The sequence below is a fragment of the Equus quagga genome, chromosome 7, assembly GCF_021613505.1.
Source record: "Equus quagga isolate Etosha38 chromosome 7, UCLA_HA_Equagga_1.0, whole genome shotgun sequence".
Classification (NCBI taxonomy): Eukaryota; Metazoa; Chordata; class Mammalia; order Perissodactyla; family Equidae; genus Equus; species Equus quagga.
The window spans coordinates 21,555,722-21,570,223 of record NC_060273.1 but is presented as its reverse complement, the minus strand read 5'-3'; the positions used below and the strand labels follow the sequence as shown (position 1 = coordinate 21,570,223).

General features: G+C 40.5%; 1 protein-coding gene across 2 annotated transcripts in view; it reads left to right on the top strand.

Annotated features, from left to right (window-relative positions):
* Positions 1–14,502, top strand: part of XPO6 (exportin 6) — a 96,125-nt gene that overhangs the window by 34,010 nt on the left and 47,613 nt on the right. For both annotated transcript variants that reach the window (XM_046665774.1, XM_046665772.1), the window contains exons 4-6: positions 632–829; positions 6,076–6,235; positions 8,148–8,225. In XM_046665774.1, coding sequence (XP_046521730.1) covers positions 632–829; positions 6,076–6,235; positions 8,148–8,225 — 436 coding nt within the window. The remainder of the gene's footprint in view (positions 1–631; positions 830–6,075; positions 6,236–8,147; positions 8,226–14,502) is intronic.

Below are 14,502 nucleotides of genomic sequence, written 5' to 3'. Positions count from 1 at the left end.
AACACCAGAAAGGTAAGATGGGGTTAGGTAGATAGGTCAGTCGTTTGTGATAACGTGTAACTTTTCCTTCCATGTTACTTTTAAAACAGAAAGATGATTAAAGAAAAATAGTTTGGGAGGAGGGATGATACTCATAATACCATCAGCCCAACCACAAAATTTTCATTTATATCAGCCCTCTTCCAATCTTTGCCTTCCTATGCACACTTTTTTTTAACCTAGTTATAATCACATTGCTTATGCCCTTTTGTATTCTGCTTTTTTCCCCATTTGCCTTTCTGTTATATTCCCGTGAGTGGTTTTACCACTTTTGACCAAGCCATTCTACTATTTTTGAACATTAAAGTTGTTTGTCGTTATTTTTTGATGGCCATTAGACAATGGTGTAATAGAAAGTTTTGCACATAAAGCTTTTTGTTTCTCTTAAATTATTTAGCAGATCTTCCTAAGAATGAGATTGTTGTATCAAAGGATTTGAATATTTTTACAATTCTTATTGCCAAATTGCCCCAAACCTTTGTTTAAAAGCATGGTTTCTTGTTTATTGAGGTGATGTTGCTAAGCATTGGATGAAAACTAGTGATTTTTGTGTATAGATTGTTAACCTAAAAGATGTGTATTTGTTTTTCAGAATCTGATCAATAAAATGTGGCTTGGGGTCCCATCTCAGGATAAGATGGAAATCCGTAGCTGCCTGCCCAAACTCCTTTTGGCTCACCACAAAACCTTACCTTACTTTATCCGGAACAAGCTCTGCAAAGTTATTGTTGATATTGGCCGTCAAGATTGGCCCATGTTCTACCATGACTTTTTTACTAACATTTTACAGGTAAGGATATACTTAAGGAAACTTTATCTTGTAAATAGTTTGTTTGTAGAAGTGATTATTTTCTTGTCTTAAAGAGGCGTTGTAAGATTAGCGTTTTGGAACTGTAGTAGTGAGGTCAGTGTAGGATAGATGATCTCATTCACTTAACTTTGTGTTCTTGAGACATGTACCTTTGTGCAATGGAGAAACAGGGGGAAACCCAATCGCTTTTTGACCTCTAGTGAAATTTTGTTCAGCAAATATTTGAAAGCCTGTCAGATACTGCGCCAGGTGTTGGGGTGCAAGGATGAGGCCTTCAATAGTTATAATTTAGTGGCGAGATAGCTATGTAAGCAGTCGTTCTCTGACAATGTAGTAGTTATAGTAGTGGAAGTGTGTGCAGAGTGCAGTGGTGACAGAGCAGTTAGACTCAAGGAGCTGAGGTGTTTTCAGTGTTGATGGTGATGAGACGTGAGGTAGTGGAGTGATGGAGTAAGAGGCTAGATTGTTGAGCAGAGGCCAGACCAGGAGGGGCCTTGCTCTTGCAGCAGGGCTTCAGTGTTTAGTTTATAGTCCTTCCTCAGGAGCTAATGGAAAGTTTGGAGAAGAGAGAAAACATGGCTACATTTTTATGTTGGAATGACAACTCTAGCAACAGTGGAGTCTGGATTGCACAGGGGTCAGGCCAGGGTGAAGAAGGCCAGCAAGGCTGCCGTTGGAGAAGTCTGAGCAAGATGAGGAGGACCTGAGCCCAGCAGAGGCCTGCCTGGTGGGTGGAGGCTAGGCACTTAGGAGGCAGAGTCAAGAGGCTTTGGTCACTGACTGGGTGGAAAGGCTGAGGGAAGGGAGGAATCAGGCCAGGAATGAAAGGAGAGGGAATGAATTTGGGTAGAAGGTGGTGAATTCAGTTTGGCAGAAAGTGCATTTAAGATTATATGTTCCTTCTGTGTGTCTCCAGTGAGACATTAGGAAATGTGGATCTCCGGTTCAGGATTTTGGGTTTGGCATCAGGGAATAGGTGGGACCTGAAAGCCAAGGGGGAGATGCTGTTGTTCATTGGAATCCTGTGATAAAGTTGGAAACGTTTTCATGTTGTTGAGCTAGTCTTGGGTATGCAGGAGATAAGTATTATGTATAGTTTAGAGAAGTAAAATTCTTTGAAAATTGGTTATCATCTCAGTGACTATAGGTTCAGGATTTTCCAGAACAATACCATTTTCTAACGTTCTGCCTGCTCTCCCTATAAACCTTTTGAATGATGCAATAATTAAAAACAATTCAGTACCCATATTACTTCTCTCAGATTGCCTCTCAAAGTGGCACAGAAATTCTCCATTCAGTTTTGTTTTGTATAGTGATTCATTTATCTAGAGATTTATTGGATTGATGTTGTAAAGGAGATTCATGCACTTATTCAGTAAACTGTTTGTTGAATACCAGCTGTATGCTAATGAGCATGAACAATACAACATCCCTGCCTTCACAGAGCTTGTATACTCAAGGGGAGGCATCAGTCAATAATAAGCAAATAAATACTTTCAGGTAGTTAGAAGTTTTATGAAGAAAACTAAATCTAGGGTAAGGAGGAGGAGACTCTGTCAAGGGGTATTATTTAGATGGGATGATCATGGAAGGCTTTTTTGAGGAGCAGCCATTTGGCAGAAACCTGAGCAGAAGTGACAGAATGAGGCAGGTGGGTATCTAGGGTAACAGTGTTTTAGGCAGAGGGAATAGCAAGTGCAAGAACCTGAGGAATGAGGAGGAGGCCAGTGAGCCTGGAGTTGTAGGAAATGAGGTAAGAGGTTTTCCTGGCTCTCTCTGATATGCTTGCCTTCACTCGAAGTTGAGGACAGTTGTGGTTACTACCCATGGCTCTCTAAGAGGGAGAAAGGAAGTCCATTGGAGATGGAAAAGACCAAGAAGTTTGGAGGTCTAAGTGAATTCGTTCCTGGGTTGGTTAGTGGCATGTCCTGTGGGAGGAAGCAGAGGAATGTGAGCCAGAGAGCCACAGTCCTGCCGGTAGCAGGTGAGGAGGAGCCATGTTTTCACCCAGCTGGGATCAGTTCCTGTGATGAAGATGACATTTCCTGTCTACCCTTGAAGTATAATTAATGATAACAAATGAGAATATAGAAGAGCGTTTTTAGGAGAAATGCTCATGGGGATTTAAAAAGGCTAGTTGTCTTCCTCTGTTCTCTACTACTTCCCTCTTTCCACTCCTTTAAAAATGACTCCTTTATCCTCGTGCAGTCTTCGTGACTTTGAAACACCCCATAGTGGAAAGAGCACTGGACAGGGAGGCAGTGGGTTTGGAGTCTGCATCCATTTTTGTCACAGATCATCTTTGATTTTAGCAACTGCTGTCTCTTGTCTGAGCCTCCATTTCCTTCTTTGTAAAATGAGAGGACTGGGCTAAGAGATCTTTAAGATCCTTTCCAATTGTATTATTCTCTGCTGCTTATTTATCTATGAGAACCAGTCACTGGCATGAAAGCCATGTCAAGAATGATTGGTGCTCAATTGTTGACATTTCTGATAATGATAAAGTAATAATCCTTTTCTTTAGGTATTGGGAAACAAGACCAGACCGATTCTAGAATCAACTTCACCATCATATAAGCCTTTGATTAAATGATCTAAAAGGGTTTTTTTGGCTCCCTTCCATCATGGTCTGCTTGCAGTCTGAAGAGCATAGTTTTTTTGTTTTTTTAAAAAATTTTCTGACAGTTGGCTGGGGCGTTTATGCAGTTTATACCATAATTGTGGCAACTACCATACCAGGCAGAGAGGATTTGATTCAGGGGTTATGTGTGTTGCTTATACCCTTACTGGGCAACTAGAGAAGGAAGTAGTTGAAGTCGAGAATGACCCCTCTTCTCCCTGCCTCCTCCTGCACATGCACTAGCACATACATCACACCTTTCTGGAGTCCGTTCTTCAGATTCCTGATACCTGCCGAGCTGGACCTGTGGTCAGATTGTGCCTGGGGCCAGATAGTTAAGGGGCAAGCAGCGTAGGAAAGAATTGCTGTTTCTTCTCTGATTGGGTGGTGTAAGAACCTGAACTTGATCTTCAACCTAAAGGTGCTTATGCTGTTAAAATAAATTGCAGAGATTACCTAGATTATGAGCTTAGATTATATATGTGAAGATGGCTAAGAGAAACACTTTTAATAAAAAAGCTTTCTGGACACAAAGCTAGTGAGAAGAAAAATTATACATGTTATCAGGCTGTTCTTTCAAGTAAAGAATTGATTTTCACTTGGCTTCTGGCCCAACCTTCTCCCCTTCCTCCAAATGATGAGAGAAAGAAGGGGTTTAAGATATGTTTTCTGTGTTGTAGGAATTTTTATTTCCGGGGAGCACAGAAGCATTTCATATCTACAGGAAAGTGTATTGCCAAATGGAATATTTGGTAATATGAGTCCTTCCTAGCTGAGAGAGTAAGAATGAAGGCTTTGGGGAGAAATAGCGACAAAAGAGGTAGAAGAGAAAGACGTGAAGGGGGATTAGTGGATAATGTAAAAATACAGATTGATAACCCAAAGGTCTCCAAGTGGAAAGAGATGCTTATGAAGGGTCAGTTCTACTGTATTATGTAAAGAAAAATTGTTAGAGGAGGGGTTTCCTGTTTTTCCCCTACTGGATTATCAGAATTTAAGTTGTTCTTAGAAATAGTCCAAACTTATCGAAAATGAAGAGAAAAGTTTGTGGAGGATGTACTTGAAGTTTTAGCATTCAAGAGAACTGATTTAGTAGCATTTTTAACACGCCGTTAATGACTACTGGTTTTCCATATGCTGCTTCTGAGGGCGGGGGAATTTATTTTAAGTCTCCATGATCGAGTACTCTTCTCCTCTTTGGGGATGAGCCTTTCCTTGGTCTGCAATGGGAAAGTGCCCTGTACTTCTTGAAGTAGAGAATACATATTCTATGTGGGTGCGTTTCCTGGTGTCCTCCTCTTCCTGAAGGCTTATATTGTATAGATTGCGCAAATAAAAAGCTTATTTGTATCAGGGAATGAACTGCGTTTAAAGTTAATAATGATTAAAGAAAATGGTCAAGTGTTCCTTAAATTGCTTGCTCTTTTATAGATTGTAGCATATAACTCAAGAGGGAATTTTAGTGACAACTCGCTTACTTTTAACCATTTCTGGAAACTGAAAAATAAATGTAATGGTAATGCTTCGAATTTTGAGAAATTGATTAGAAAGATATAAGTAGTGTTATGCTGTTGAAAGTGTACCTTTTTTTCTGTCTCTTGTTTAAGGAAACTTTCCTGTGGTATAGTGGATATTGTAGGTGATAGAAAAGTGACTTAATTTGCTACATAGGTATTTGCAAATCATAACTCTGGTCATAGTTTGATGATGTGTATGCATGTTTCTGCTCTGCCACATGTTTACTCTTGGATTTTTATGAAGCATGCAAAGCTTAGAACTGTAAAGGTGATTTAACACCTGAGTGTTGAAAAGATACCACAAATTAGTTTACACGTATCTTAATCACTAGTATAGTAACCTGGGCAGAGTAGCCAGAGCTCTGTTGGGAATCTGGACATGTATAAAAATTGTCATGTTAGGTGTCAAAGAGCATTGTTTTCTTCTTGTTTTTAAGTTCATGGTATTAGAGTTTGTCTTTAAAATAAGATGAGGGCCAGCCACAGTGGCCTGGTGGTTAAGTGCAGTGTGCTCTGCTTCGGCATCCTGGGTTCGGTTCCTGGACGCGGACCTACACCACTCATCTTTCAGTGGCCATGCTGTGGTGGCAGCTCAAATACAAAAGAAGAAGATTGGGGGCTGGCCTGGTGGCCTACTGGTGAAGTCTGCACACTCTGCTTCAGCAGCCGGGGGTTCGTGGGTTTGGATCCTGGGTGCGGACCTACACACCACTCACTAAACCATGTTGTGGTGGTGACCCACATACAAAATAGAGGAAGATCAGCACAGATGTTAGTTCAATGGCAATCTTCCTCAAGTAGAAAGAAGACGACTGGCAACAGATGGTTGCTCAGGGCTAATCTTCCTCTCCTAAAAAAACAAAGGAAGATTGGCAACAGACATTAGCTCAGAGCAAATCTTCCTCAGCAAAAAGAAGAGATGAGAACGTTTTGAATTGTTAAAAAAGGTACATAAATGTACTGTCATTTTTCTAAAGCATTGTTTTATGTAGCCTGTTCATGTAAGATTAAACACCAGAGGTATTTTGCAGTCCCTTTGTACCTTAATTAGCCAGACACTCTGCTCAGAACTTACTTTTTTCTGGCAGTTGATCCAGTCGCCTGTGACAACCCCCCTCGGGCTGATCATGTTGAAGACAACTTCAGAAGAACTGGCTTGTCCCCGAGAGGACCTCAGTGTGGCTCGGAAGGAGGAGCTGCGGAAGCTGCTGCTGGACCAGGTGCAGACAGTGCTTGGGCTGCTGACAGGTGAGCAGTTTGGTGGTGCCGAAAGACAGAGGCTGCCTGCCGACGCCAGGGCTCGGGCCCTGCATTCAGGAGTTTTGAGCAGTTGTTGTAGCTATTACTGAGACTGAGCATAACAACAGAAGAATGTGTGCTGTATTCCCAGCACCTAACCCATTGTCTAGCACATGATTCCACTTCAAAAAATATTTGTAACTTATTTTCCTTATCGTATTTCATTAATTGGTCCTGACTGCAACTGTGATTATAATGAGGTATAGACCAGGTCATAGGAATGTGATTGAAATGCTGATTACTGCACTCTAAGTAAGATGGGTGGTAATTAGTTAAAATAATTTGAATTTAAGATCAGGAGGAGTTGGAGGAGTAGGAAGATGTGAAAATTTCAAATTCTGTGCAGGGAAGTGAGACAAGGTGTGGGATCAACGCCCTATGCACTAGGTTGTAGTTTATATGTAGCATTTTCTTCGTCATCTTGTCTGTTTTATTAGAGCCTCATGACAAGGTAAAGAGTAAGAATAAGCAGAAAGCGAGCAGCAGAACAGGACAGGAAAGTAGGAAGAGAGTGGAGCACCATGAGTCCTGAGGGCCATGACGGCTGCTGCGCGGGAGCCTGCTTGTTACAAGGCGCAGGTGCAGCGCCTGGCCACAAGGCCCTGGAGGACTGGGAGCTTGGGCCTGCTGCTTGAAGGAATGTTGTAGTGGAAAGAAGTGTTTTTATCTCTAGCTCCTCTACTCAGGTTTCTTCTTGGATGTCTAGGAACTTTTTTTCTTTTGTATGTGTTACAGAAGTGTTTGGCACATAAAATTGGTTGTAAGAAAGCTTCATCAAAAGTAAGCTTGTCATTTGCCTCCCACCCTTCTCCACATTCCCAGGGGAAAACCTCAAACCTCGGAGTATTTATTCATTCAAAGCATATTTATTGACACTCCCAACTAGATGTTAAATTTCTAGAGTTAGGGGTTGTGTCTGATACCTCTATGTCGTACTGTGTGGACATTAAAATTTTTTAAATTGATATGTAATTCATGTATTATAAGATCCACCGTTTTAAAGTGTAACAACTCAGTCATTTTTAATGTGTCACAAGGTTGTGCAACTGTCACACTATCTAATTCCAGAACATATTCATGAACCCCTGGCAACCACTAGAGTATTTTCTGTCTCCGTGGATTTTCCTCTTTGTACTCTTCATAAAAATGGAATGCTATTTTCCGGGTTTATCCATGTTGTAATATTAAAGATTTTGAGAACAAAATATTTTCAGAAGCTTTTACGATCATCTTATATACTAGTTTCTGTAAGGAGATACAAAGGAATAAAATACAGTCCCTGTTCTCTAGTAATGTATACTCTAGTAGGGGAGAGAGACAAACAGACACTTAAAAGGCAGAGTGTTAAGAGTTACAGTAGAGGTATGTTTTATGTGCAGGCAAAACTGAGCAGGCAAGAAGACTTCCTGGAGGAGGCGATAGCTGAGTGAAATTCTGAGGGACAGACAGGTAGCAGTTAGTCTGGTGGAAAGGTCGAGTTGGGATTGAGGGGAGGAGAGCACATCAGAGGTTGAGAAAGAAAAGGACATGTGGAAGGACCTGCAAACAGTTCAGCGTGGTGAAGCCTTGTGTGTGGGGTGGGGATGAGGCCAGATGGGGAGAGCAGAGGCCAGATGCTGAGATTCTGTGGGATGGTGCTGTTTCCTGGGTGGGGAATAAGAGGATCAGTGGCAGGAAAGGACAAGTTGAGTTTGGAATATTCCAGTGGTGTTGTCCAGGAAGCAGTTGGACATATAGTTGAGAGAGGGATGTTTAAATAGTGATGTTTGATCACAGATATCAATAAATCATTTTTCTAAATCTGATTTTCATATATTGGACTTTATTTCTCTATTAAACTCAGTTTCTCCTTTCTCGATAGGTATCTTGGAGACTGTCTGGGACAAGCACAGTGTTACTGCTGCCACCCCACCACCATCCCCAACCTCAGGAGAAAGTGGTATGGTCTGCCCACCACATATGGTGTTCCTCTTTTTAAATGCAGTTTTGGGGGTCTCTGCAGGGTAGCAATTGCTTATCTGTGCCAGACACAGATACTGATTCTTCCTTAATCTATTTTTGGCCTCTCTGGGTTACTAGCTTTCTTACTTAGTTCCTCGTAAGTACTTGCACTTTCTAATATAATATTTTGAACAGTGTATTTTGTTTCTTTCTTGCCCATCAGGAAGATGGCACCTTTGATCTTCTGTCATCTACTTCCATCCCCTTCAGCTTATAACTGCTGTCCCTCCTGGTTTGTTTTCCCCTTTTTCTCAAATTTCATGGCTATATTGCTCATGCTGAGATTGGTATGAGCCTGTGGGCTTGACAGGTCTGCTCTGCAGTTATGCAGGGGTTGGGGTTGCAGGGTTGCAGGAGGTGGGTGGCAGCCTGAAGGAGGGGACATGGGAATGTAGAGTGCTTTCTTCTCCACTGGGCTCAGGGAAAGGTCATGTTGGCCTGGACAGATCGGGGATCAGTGTGCAGTTGACTTACATCAGTTCAGAATAATTTGATAAAACATGGGCATATTTATAGTGGTTATTAAATGGTTTACTGGTGGCTAGTTATTGTCCATAGTTATATTAATATTAACAGGTATTAATATTATCTGTTTCAAAAGTGCAGACATCTAAAAATGGCGTCTTTCAAGGATGAATGGAAAGAGGAAATTGTGTCTGAGCAGGAACTTTTAGTTTCTAAATGCTTCTGTTTACACTAAATGATCACAAATGCTTTTCAAGTAGAGTGCATCCTGTGAATTGGCACATATTTCTTCCCCTCTGTAAAGGTTGATAGGGCTGGTGAGAGCTATTTCCACATCTTCTCCTTACGCAAGGAAATGAGCTGTTGAAATCAGATGTCACTAAGCCCTAGCTATTTCATGCAGCCTGTCAATATGTGGAAGTTGAAATTCTTGCAGAGTTACTGTAGAAGTGAAAATATATCATGAAGTTTTGAGGACTGCTCATAGTATACTAATTTATTCCAAATTCCGTTTATCATACTTGGATTAAAAACCGTTAGAGAGTCATTTGTCATACTTCTTAGATTAAAACTATTACAGAATTCTAGAGTATATTAAAAGCACACAGGAAATTGAGCTTGATTTGTGCTTGGTGGCAAACTGTCATTTTCCAGGTGGCTATTTGAGGTGACTTAGCAAATTTGCATTTTGCAATATTTGAAAGAAGAAGAAATTACAAAGGATGCAGAGATTTGATTTTATGAGTGTATACCTTGGAATCTCCTGCAGTTTCACAGATCTTAAAGTTTGTCATTTTATTTAAATAATAGTTTGCAAAGATTAGTTCTTTTGAATTAGTTTTGTTTTTAGATAGTTGGATACTAGCTTGCATCCAGTTTAGGTTAGCAGCAGCCGTTTACTCCAGTAAAACTTGTTTTTCTGAGATCATTTTCCAGTACCAAAAGTTGTGTGTTTTAGTTGGCTTTGTTCAGGTACATGTTCTGAGCTAACTCAATTTGTGCTTTAATAGACTTATTTTTCTGGAGGCCCGGTTGTGGAATATCAGATAATACAGATCAAAAATATATGCTTGCCTCTTTCCTGTGTTGCTTAGGTTTTGTTTATGAGGTTAGGTGAAATAAAATATGAATTAACTTGACATTTCCATATAAACAAACCCTAAAAATATGGTGTGTACTTCTTGAGAATTACATCTTAGACACTATTAAAAATTTTCAGTCTTGAATTTTACTATTTGAGAAAAAGCAAAATAAATTGAGACTGTGGGGTCCTTGGGAGTTAAGTAAGCTTTTAAGCTGTTATACTTCCCCTTAAAAGAAAAACAGAATTGCGTGTTCATTTGTTACGCTTTTTATCCTTATGACGATTGCAGGTGAAGTCATCAGATCTTGCTCCATTAGTCGGTCAGCGCCAATGATTCAATCAACATCTATTTTGATGCTTTTGCTCAACTGCCTTTGTGCACTTAAGATACCAAGTTAAGCAGTAAAACTTCTAAAAAGTTGTTTAGCTTTCTTGACCATAAGCTCAGTTTTGTGTAGGAAATTCATTCTGAGAAACCTTAGGGCCTAGCGAGTAAACCTCCTAATTCCTGAACACAGCCCATCAATAGTCCCACCAGGCTTGCCCTGCCCTGCCCTGCCCTGCGCAGGTCCCTGTGCAGCTCCCTGTTGGACATAGCCCCGTGGGCTTTTGGTCTCTTTTCTCACACTCTTTCTTGTAACCTCATGTTCTGTCTGATCACTTTCAAATAGCAAAGCCCAGGGCCTAGTCCCTGCAACAACGGCTCTTAACAGTCTGGGTAGAGAAGGAGGTTTGAAGGGTGTATGTGGTTTATTTCTCAGAATACTTCCCCAGATTGTTGCCTTAGCTCCTAAACTCACCTCACTAGACCAGAATCCTGTGAAGTACGTGATAGTTTTCTCTCTCGTTTACAAACAAGGAAATAGGTTCATGGGGACTTGCCAGAGGTCACACTGTCAGTTAGTGGTGGAACAGGGATGTGAACCCATCATTGCCAAGTCCAAGTGCCCTGTCTTTGTCCTAAGTTTGCTTTCTTGGTCACTCTCACCACTTCTGCCTGCCTCGTCCTTCCCTTGGTTTAGAGTTCTGGCTCTGCCATGTGCTCTATTCCTTCTCCTCTTGTCCTTGGCTGTAAGAGGAGAATAGCTGTCCTCTGAGGATCGAATGAGGGAAGATGTGGATGTGCCCTCCGCCGCCTGTGGCTGTTGCTTCCTTCTGCACTTGTGCAGCCTCAGCCCTCTTCCTGAGTTAGTATCCTCTTATCCTCAGTTTTTGCATGGACAAATGGGAACAGAAAGTGAACAAAATTGAATTATGTAAATATTGCAATTCTGAGTTAGCTTTGATTGTTCTGCAGCAAAAATTAAGGGGCTGTATTGTCCACGTGGTATGTAGTTTCAAATATAGATCTTTGCATTTACTGGTGATGGAAAGCTTTTCAGAGTGAAGATATATTAGAGAACTCAAATGATTGAGACCAATTTATACCTTCCTATTTTCCAGACTTTGCAAATTGCATTATCTTTGTGCACTTGAAAATCTTTTCATGTATTCCCTTATAAGCTACTTATAGAAAGGTTGGACTTGGAAGGGTCACTCACAGCTGCTGTGAGCTTGTTAAAGCCTCCTTGAATAGAGTTTCTCCCTGTTTTACTGGACTAAGGCTACGGTTAGATCAGTGGTTCTCAATTGGGGCAGTTTTGCCCGCAGGGGACATTTGACAATATGAAGAAATCTTTTGGTTAACATAACTGGAGGAGAAGTTAATACTGGCATCCAGTGAGTAGAAGTCAGGGATGCTGCGGAATGTCCTACAATGCACAGAACAACAGAGAATTTTCCAGCCCAAAGTGTCAGTAGTGTTGAGGTTGAGAAACTGAGGTAGTACCTGTAGAACTCAGTACAAAACATGAAATGTCAGTAATTAAAGAAATAAAAAACTCAAGGGAATCTTTGCTGAAAGCCTATTGAAGTCATCTGGCCAAGTCTGGAGTGCTTTCGAGTCAGTGCATGTCCCAGAGTCTTCACACACCTCTTGGGGTGTGGGTGCATACTGCTACCAGGGCCTGGCCCAGCTCCAGGAAGATGGAGTTGCCCACAGGCCTTCTAATCAAGGTGCCCTCTCACATAGGTCGCTTGTTACAGCTCTCTCAAGTTCGCATTGGAAATGCAGCACCGAACAGTCTGTTCTGCGGTGATTCCTTCCACTTTGATTAAAATACAATTTTTGAAAAAACTTCTGTAATCTACTAAAATAACTCAAAACATTTAAAGTTGAGTAAAATCATTTTTATTGAGAAAGAACATTCAGAGATTCTTGTTTTGAGGGAAGAAAAATTATGGATCACCCTATCCACCTAAACAGTTTTTACCTTTGTCTAATCCTGTTCGGCCTTTGTCCTTGTGCTTGTGTCTTTCTATAGTTGTGGTCATGGTGTACACATGCTGTTTTTCAGAGGACTTTACATCATGCATACTTTTCTATATTTGAATATTAGCTTTCTTGAAAGCTGATCATTTTTTCTGCTGCATAATCTTTCCAGTTGGCCTGCCTTCTGGGAAGGAGCATAGGCCTTGGGGCCAGACCTGGGTTTCTGTTTCAGCTCTCTCTCTTACTAGCTGAGGAGCATGGGGAAATGCCTAATCTATCTGTGTCTTAGTTATTCTAATAGTCTGTAAATGTGGATAATAATAATACCTACCTTAGAACTGTGCGCGTTAAATGAGAATATGTATGTAAAGTGCTTAGTGCCGTGCCGAGCAAATAATAGCACATCAAATGGTAGCTGTGCTTAACATCACTATTATCATTGAGGATTTGCTTTTGTCCCCCCCTTAACAATCTCGTTCTGGAAAAATTCTTCTGAGCTAAAGAATAGGGACAACTTTTTAAATTTTGTTTTGCTTTTGTTTTTAAAGCCATAATTTATTTCTATTTAAAAATGTTCAAGCGGGAGCTGGCCCACGGCCAGTATAAGACAGCAGTTCTCAATAGGTCTGAGGACCCCTGGAAGTCTCTCAAACTCTTTCAGGGGTCCCAGAGGTCAAATATATGATCATAAAAATACTAAGACATTATTTGTCATTTTAATTCTCATTCTCTCATGAGTATACCGAATAAAAAACCTCATTCAGATTCCTCATTGCAGTTAACCTTTAAGAAATCAGTGTTTGTCAAATTTTAATATTGAATTAAAGAATAGCTACAGTTATCTGAAAATACCACTAAAACTTCTTTTTAATTGCATATGCATGTGAAGCTGAGTTTTCTTCATACACTTCAATGAAAACCTACTGCAGCAGATTGAATGCAGAAGCAGATGAAAGAATCTAGCTATTTTCTTTTAAGGCAGACATTAAAAAGATTTCCAAAAATGTAAAAACAGTACTGCTCTTTTCTCTAATTTTTGGGGGGCAAAATATAGTTTTTTAATTAAAAAAATGTTATTTATGCCAACATGTAATTGGTTTATTATTATTATTATTATTTTTTTAAGATTGGCACCTGAGCTAACAACTGTTGCCAGTCTTTTTTCTTCTTCTTCTTCTCTCCAAAGCCCCCCATTACATAGTTGTACATTCTAGTTGTAGGTCCTTCTAGTTGTGGCATGTGGGACGCCACCTCAGCGTGGCCTGATGATCGGGGCCATGTCTGCACCCAGGATCCGAACCCGCAAACCCCAGGCTGCCAAAGTGGAGCATGCAGAACTTTAACCACTCGGCCAGGTGGCCGGCCCCTATTATTATTTTTAATTCAATTAAATATTTGAAAACTTCTCAGTATTAATTTTCTTTTTTTTTAAAGATTTTATTTTTTTTCCTTTTTCTCCCCAAAGCCCCCCGGTACATAGTTGTGTATTCTTCGTTGTGAGTTCTTCTAGTTGTGGCGTGTGGGACGCTGCCTCAGCGTGGTCTTATGAGCAGTGCCATGTCCACACCCAGGATTCGAACTAACGAAACACTGGGCCGCCTGCAGCGGAGCGCGCGAACTTAACCACTCGGCCACGGGGCCAGCCCCTCAGTATTAATTTTTAATATGACAAATATCTATAGAAATAAATTGCATTAACAAAAGCTCTTTGGCACCCTCAATACAGGCATACCTTGTTTTATTGTGCTTCATTTTATTACGTGTCACAGATATGGGGTTTTTTACAAGACCCTCCACCAGCAAAAAGAGGTTGACTTGCTAAAGGCTCAGATGATGGTTAGCATTTTTAGCAATAAAGTATTTTTTAATTAAGGTATGTACATTGTTTTTTAGACATAATCCTGTTGCACACTCAGTAGACTACAGTATAATGTAATCATAACTCTTATATGCACTGGGAAACCAAAAGATTTGTGTGACTCACTTTATGGTAGTGGTCTGGGACTGAGTTCGCAGTATCTCTGAGGTATTCCTGTAAAAGGGTTGAGTCCAAAACTTTTGAGAACTGCTGCTATAGGGTACAAAATAAAATGTAAAGTTGACCCAGTACTCCACTACAGAAATAGCATCCTTCCAGACATCTCTTCATACATAAAGATAAGATAGATTTAACTGAGTAAAAAGACAAAATGGCATTGTATGGTGTATATATATATATATATTTTGTGTGTGTGAGGAAGGTTAGCCCTGAGCTAATATCTGTTTCCAATCTTCATCTTTTTTGCTTGAGGAAGATTGTCACTGAGCTAACATCTGTGCCAATTTTCCCCTATTTTGTGTGGGATGCTGCCACAA